This window comes from Helianthus annuus, chromosome 13 (assembly GCF_002127325.2).
Source record: "Helianthus annuus cultivar XRQ/B chromosome 13, HanXRQr2.0-SUNRISE, whole genome shotgun sequence".
NCBI classification, from domain to species: Eukaryota; Viridiplantae; Streptophyta; class Magnoliopsida; order Asterales; family Asteraceae; genus Helianthus; species Helianthus annuus.
This window is the reverse complement of record NC_035445.2, coordinates 34048954-34056505: the sequence shown is the minus strand read 5'-3', so window position 1 is coordinate 34056505 and position 7552 is coordinate 34048954. Positions and strand designations below refer to the sequence as shown.

At 35.1% G+C, this 7552-nt stretch overlaps 1 protein-coding gene across 1 annotated transcript; it reads right to left on the bottom strand.

Annotated features, from left to right (window-relative positions):
- Window positions 1–2113: 2113 nt before the first annotated feature.
- Window positions 2114–3068, bottom strand: LOC118485736. Its single transcript, XM_035982162.1, has 2 exons — window positions 2927–3068; window positions 2114–2823 (listed from the first exon to the last, which is right to left on the bottom strand). Exons 1-2 carry the CDS (start codon window positions 2970–2972, stop codon window positions 2114–2116), a joined length of 756 nt encoding a protein of 251 aa, XP_035838055.1. The 5' UTR covers window positions 2973–3068.
- Window positions 3069–7552: the final 4484 nt, after the last annotated feature.

Below are 7552 nucleotides of genomic sequence, written 5' to 3'. Positions count from 1 at the left end.
AGTCGTAATGTACGTTAACTGGCCTCTATATATATATATATATATTAATATATTTTGTTTTATTTTTTTAACTTAGAAAGGTTTCGTGTGTGTATATAACTATATATACACACATATAAAAATTATATTGTCATCTTTTATATAAAAAGTAAAAAAAAAAAGTGAAGATAAAAAAGATTTGGATGAAGATGGCAAATATCAAACTATATTTAGAGAACTAACAATTGGAAAAGGCAAGGATCCAGAGGAGAAAAAGATTCTTTGGACTAAAGTGACAATTTGGGTTAAACTTTAGGGACTAAAATAACAATTTACTCTTTATTTTGGGGTAGTGTGTTTGAAAAAGATAAGGCCCGAATAACTAACGGGTCCACCAAATTCATTTTGATTTAAACCCGGATAATTAACCGGGTCCACTAAATTAATATACTTTTAAAACCAGGTCAAGTTCTTAACCGAACATTTGAGATTAGAGAGATAGCAAAGCATCTTTACCGAGCTAAATGACCGGTTTGGTTAAGAGTTAAGACTAACACAATTTGGTTTACGGTTTGAAAAATTATGTATTACGGTTTGGTTTATAAATTATACTGTGGGATCACTCTAATAAACCGAACCAATTGAGATATTGACAAAATAAAGCATACATACAGTTTTTTTAATAAAAATATATTATTATTTTCAAGCATATGAATCAAACAATTGATATACCTGATTTCATGCTTAAAATTCTTTTTGAGTAAACTTCAATTTGCATCCCTGAAGAAAGGGTCTAGTGTCATGCTGAGTCCCTATTTTCAAAATTTTGCCTGTTAAGTCCCCTGTCTTGCAGAAGCGCTACACATTGCGTCCCTGAGCCTAACTTCTATTATCAATATCATATGCAATTTCTTTCATAATTTGGTCCAACACATCAAAATTCAATCCTTCGATATTAAGATTATCAAGATATGTTATCTTACTATTTAGATACTCCCTTCTTGGATAATCTGAAAACTCACCTCCATGATAAACCTTAAGTGTATAGAACTTTGATTGATCGGCTATGAACATTTACAAAGAACTAATTAGTGATTTTGAAGGACAATTTCCATCAAAAAATCTGTTTTATACAACAAAAAACTTACGGTATAAATCATCAGGATCAATGTGATCATCATCACCTCAAATTCACCAATACATATCCATCATCTCGAGTGGATCATGAACCACGACTCATCAAGACCCAAATCGTTATTGCAATACCCATTTTTTTACTTTCTTGACCATACCTGAACCGGTTTTGAGAAAATCTCTTCAAAAACCCGGTTACATACCGAAATCGTTATTGCAATACCCAATTTTTTACTTTCTTGACCATACCTGAACCGTTTTTGAGAAAAGCCTGGTCTGTACATCTCTATAGAAAGGTATTGTTGGACAAAACTAGTTCTTCCTTTAAATAGACTTATGCTATTTTGCTAGGATATATTATGGCTTAATGTTCACAATCTTCCCAGCCGTATCATTTGTTCTCTTCTAGACCCATTCTATTGAATTAACTCATACACCATCAATATATTTCACCACTGGCGGTAAACAACAATCCTTGATTATCAGAAATAGTGTAAGCGTGCAATTAAAGAATTATGATTCGCAATAGTTGCTAGTAAGAAATCCCATCAACGCTGCCTGATCCCTATGAAAACTAAAACATCAAGGTTTTTATTGATGTTCTCTAAGACCATGTGTAGTGGTAGTGGGTTATAATGCCCCCATCATGGGGCATTATCCGACACGTGGCGTCCTAGTGAGCAATGGGGCATTATAGCAAAAGTGGCGTAGTGGGGCATTATGCCAATAACCCCCCATTCAAGCATTTCCCATTTTTTTTAAACTTAAATACTTCATTAAATTAAAAAAAAATACAATACTAGAAATAAAAAAAAACATCCGATTAAATTAAAAAAAACACTAGTTTTCGTCTTCGCTTTCTTCACCCTCGCCAACTTCGTCTTCCTCGTCCTCCGTTTCTTCCTCTCCCTCAGGTGGTACATACCGAACCGACCAAGCGTGGTGTACCAAATCAACCATTAACTGGGAATGGTACGGTTCGTAACGCAACTCTCGCGCGTTATTCACTCTTTCTTCCATTGACGCCTGTGGATGCTCCTCTTGAACGGCTTCTGGCATATAATTCTGGCATATCGCCTTTCCTTCGTCTTCCAAAATGATGTTGTGCATGATTATACAAGCGTACATAGCATCTCTCATTTTTTTGCTTGCTCCATGCACGACAAGGATTTCTCAAGTATTGCCAGCGTTGTTTAAGAACCCCAAAACATCTCTCAGTGTCTTTTCGTGAAGACTCTTGAAGCTTTTTAAAGTATGCTCTTTTGTCATCAATAGGATCACTAAACGTCTTCACGAAAATCGAATACCTAGGATAAATTCCGTCGCTCAAATAATATCCATGAGGGTAGTAGTTTCCATTTGCGTAAAACGACGCTTTTGGAGCTTTGCCAAAAATCCACTCCTCTAACAACGGCGATTGTTCAAAAACATTGATATCATTGCATGACCCGACCATGCCAAAGTAAGCCGACCAAACCCAAAGGTCTTGTGAAGCAACCGCCTGAAGAATAATAGTGGGTCCTTTTTGGTCACCACGTGTGTGTTGGCCTCGCCATGCAGTCGGGCAGTTATCCCAACGCCAATGCATGCAATCTATGCTCCCGATCATACCAGGCAAACCATGCTCGGCATTATGTACCTCATAGATCTTTTGAAGGTCCTCCCATGTAGGCGTTCTAAGATAACGCGCACCGTACACATCAATTATACCTTTATAAAAAATATAGACAAACATAAGATTCAAAAAAAAAAAATTCTAAGCATACTCGTCGTTTAAAAAAATAAAAATAAAAGTAAAGTATAAGAATTGTACCGCGACAAAAATGTTCCAAGCTATCTCGTGTTGTTTTCTCCGCCATTTTTAGATACTCGTCGTTGATGTCGGTAGTGTTACCATAAGCAAGGATTCGTAATGCCGACGTACACTTTTGGATACCGGTAAATCCAAGTGCCCCTCTCGCATCCAGTTTTTGTTTAAAATAATCGTAGTTGGCTTCCAAGTCGTCGACTATGCGTAGAAACAACCGCTTACTCATTCGGAAACGACGCCTAAAAAATTCGTTTGAAAATGTCGGCGCCTCGTCAAAATAGTCTTTCATCAAACGATCGTGTGCCGCGCGTCGGTCTCGTTCAACATAGCCTCTTTTATTTTTTTCTGCTTGGGGCCGACGAGAATGCTTGACATATCTCACCGCTAGTTGACATGCACTCGTAACCGCCTCTTGCTCAAGCTCCTCATCGGTCGAACCATCGCCATCCGCAAAATACTCGTTGTAGTAAAAATTTATCATGGATAAAGAACTAGGAGAATCCATTTTTTATAAAATGGTGGTATTTTTTTAGAGAGTTTTTGAGAGTTTTGGTTGAAAATGAGTGAGATTTGATTGTGTTTGTATATATATATAAGGAAAAAGGTTAAAAAAATATTATAGCCGTTAACTAGCTGTTGTGGCTTTTGATTGGTTGGTCAACATCACACAAGCGTTTTAATAATCACGCCGGCAACAATTTTTTTCAAAAATAACGCCCAAAAACGCCCCACGTAATGGGGGTTTAGGCGTTTTGGAGCGTGATTTTGCAATTTAAAAAAAAAAAAACGCCCCAGTACGGGCGGTCTAACGAACAACCACTAGTGTTCTATAATGCACACTAATATGGTAAATGCAATCGCTGAACATAGTTTTAACATGATTGGTTCTTCTGTGTAATAAAATCACTAATTTGGTTTATTAAAGTAGTTGTAGATTATGTTTACAACTTTGGTATGTGTTTTTAAAAATCTTTAAATCCAAATAAATTCTAATGAACCAAAAGTCCTATTACGACATGCGATAATCATTAAAAACTTGTAGGATCACAATTTAATTAGGGCTATAAACTATGGTTTACCATGTACTATATACCATAGCTTAACCTAGTAAATTGTCCCGCGCATTGCTATGTCGTTCCGTAAAAAGTTTACGTCAAAACGTAGACAAACTGAAAACCTAAAATAAAATAAGTACAAAAACGTATTATATTTGATCCGACTCATTTCCAGAAAATTTTACATCGAAACGTAAATCAACTTGAATTTATACCCACACATAAAAGTCGATTATAAAATCTTTAGAAAGTTAAGGTGTTTTAAATGTCAATACAAAAATTCAAGTGTAAAGGTATACAAAAATACATAAATACAAAAAAAAAGTCAATACAAAAGTTGATAATTATTATTTATGATAATGATAATGATAATGATAATAAGAATGAGAATGGTCACATGAATTTCTCACTTTTTACACATTTTGTCCTTACAAATTATAATCATGTTATAATTTGTTTTTTTATGAGAACATTGTTTATTTTTGTTTTTCTTTTTTTTTGTCTATTTGTGCTTTGCTTTAGTTTTTTTTAAGTTTTAGTCGCACACTTATACTTTAAATAAATTGTGTTTGTTGATACCGATTGTTGGAATTGTAGGTAACAAACTAACACACCAATACCGACCGAACAACGTTTATATCAATACTATCAAAACGATTACTTATATTTGTTATTATTGTTTTCGATCGATGTAAACTATGTGTTTACATCATTTTGGGCTTCTTATTATGACTTTATTTTTAAGGTTCTCTTTTGGTTTCCACATCGAGTGCCGATATCGTATCGATACTGCAATAAGCCTTTTCAATATCGACCGGATTCCTGCAACTAATGTTAATTGGTGTAACCTACTTGTTAAAAGTGATTTTATTGAACGGCAAGGAACGACATGCCAACCATCGTGACACCGGCCGTTGTTGCCAAGATCGACTACTCGATCACCGCCAGCCCCTTGGCTCTCCCAGATGCGCGGAAACCCAACTTCCACCCGCTCGAAGACACGACTGTGGAATAATCAGTAAAACCTCTCCTCCCATCTAAGACGAACCGCCGGCACCAGTATTTGCCCTTCACCTGAATGCCGTAGAAAATAAAGGGAAGAGTGAGAGTCGAACCTAGGTCACAAATAACACCAACTTTTTCCCTAACCACTCCACCATACTTCAATTGCGGTTAAAAGTTATTTAAAACAATTTGATTCCAAATTCATGTCTCAAGAAAAAGAACAATGAATAATTGGCACAGAATCATAGATTTTCTCAAAAACATTAATTGAGTTTTGTGAGGCTATACGCTATGAGGCTCGTCCCCGGTGCGTCAACGAGAGATGCCACCTCAGAACACCACCCCTAGCCTCGTCGCTATCGTCACCGTCTTCCCTAGGACGTTTTTGCCGTGCCTCCTCTCCTCACACACACATATACATACAACACACACACACACACACACACACATATATATATGTAGGGTAAGGTTCATGCGAGAACCACCTTATTGCGAGAACCGCGAGAATCAATGTGAACACAACCTAAAATAGCTAAAAAAAACCTAAAAAAACCCTAAAAAAAACCTAACCCCCACCCCTCACCCCCCAAAAACCTAAACCCCCCCCCCCTCCCAAGCTAAATGCTAAAAACTAAAACCCTCAAAAAACCTAAAAAAAACCTAACCGCCCCCCCCAAAAACCTAAACCCCCCCCCCCTCAAGCTAAAATGCTAAAAACTAAACCCCCAAAAAACCTAAAAAATCTAAAAAAAAAATCTAATTTTTTTTTTTACTATTTTTTATGTTCAAATCGCTACTTTTAGTAGCCAAAAAAAATTTCTTTAAAAAAAAAAAATTTAAAAAAAAAAATTTTTTTTGGATACTAAAAGTAGCGATTTTTATATAAAAAATAGTAAAAAAATAAAAAAAAATTTTTTTGGGTGTTTTTTAGATTTTTTTAGGTATTACTGTTTGTGTTCACACTGGTTCTCGCGGTTCTCGCAATAAAGGGTGGTTCCTAAGAGCATTCACATCCAATCCATCAAATTATACATACATTCCACTAAAAAACAACTCCTATATCAATATATTTTCACTAAAACAAATACTTTTTCTCTCTCCTTTCAATTAAATAATATTATCATTACATTTTTCTCTCACTTCCACTCACAACCGCTTTCAAAATATATTAAAAAATTATAACGGATGAACATTGTCCCCCCAAATATACAGATGAACAGTAACATTTTCTCTCTCCTCTACTCACAACCACTTTTTATACCCTTTATAATATAAAAACCCCTCCTCACATAATTTGATGGTTAGGATGTGAATGCTCTAACAGATCTTTGTCCTCTATATATATATATATATATATAGGGAGGGGTTCATGCGAGAACCACCTTTATTGCGAGAACCGCGAGAACCAATGTGAACGAGTGGCAAATTTGTAAATAACCAAAAAAATTATAAAATTCCCGCGGAACTGAAAACTGAAATTAACTACGTTACATAATACGATCTGGTGTCCGATAACTGCTATATCCAAACAAAAAATCTCCCAAACACAAAATCTCCCCAATACGATCTGGGGTTCATTATCGATTCTTATCGATTCTTAACGACGATCACAAATTCGGCGCGTTCAACATCATCGTTCGACATACGATCATCATGATCATCGTCGATATCGCCGGCCGGCACATCAACCGTGACATCAACCGTCTACTCGAAATTAGGGCAAAACGGCCACATTTGAATCGAAATAAAGGAAAATCGATAAATCGGTGAGCTTTTTTTTTTTTTTTTTTTTTTTTACACGAAGAGATTTGCGAGTTCATACAAAATTTTGAATCCGTATATGATCATAGTCGATTCATAAATATATGATAGTGTGTTAGTTATGTGTTCGTTCAAGTAGATTGTTGAAGCAGACTTTAGTTTTGCTAGATCCATATATTGTTGTAGCAGACTGTAGTTTTGGTAGATTCATACATCAGACTGTAATTTTGGTAGATTCATATATATTGTTGTAGCAGACTGTTGTGCATAATTATGGTATGTGTTATGTAATATATATATATATGTATGCACATGTGCATAATAATGATTGCATAGATTGTATGCACATGTGCATATTTATGATTTCATAGATATATTTATGCACATGTGCATAATGTGATATGAATAAAGTGTTATGATTGCATAGATTGTATGCACATGTGCATATGTGCATATTTATGATTACATAGATATATTTATGCACCTGTGCATAGTGTGGTATGAATAAAGTGCATAGTGTGATATGAATAAAGTGTGAAGGAATTCGTGTTTTATTGTGTGCTATAGTGGTATGCACATATGCATAGGTTAACGTACTAAGTTTATCAGATTATGTTATTAAGGCATTGTTTGGTGGATTCATATCTGATTTGGTGTGTGTTATGCAATAGTTATATGTATGCACACATGCATATTTGCACAGATATGTTGATGCACATGTGAATAATGTAATAAAATATGTTTGTATTTTTGTAGCATAATATAGTTTTGATTCATTTATACGTATGCACTTGTGCATAATATGCAT

What these genes read in the sequence shown, in the direction of transcription:
- LOC118485736 (XM_035982162.1), bottom strand. Translation starts at nt 2,972, where the DNA reads ATGGCGGAGAAAACAACACGAGATAGCTTGGAACATTTTTGTCGCG. An exon ending in CTTGGAACATTTTTGTCGCG is followed by an intron (nt 2,824 to 2,926) that starts GTACAATTCTTA and finishes TTTTTTATAAAG; the next exon opens with GTATAATTGATGTGTACGGT.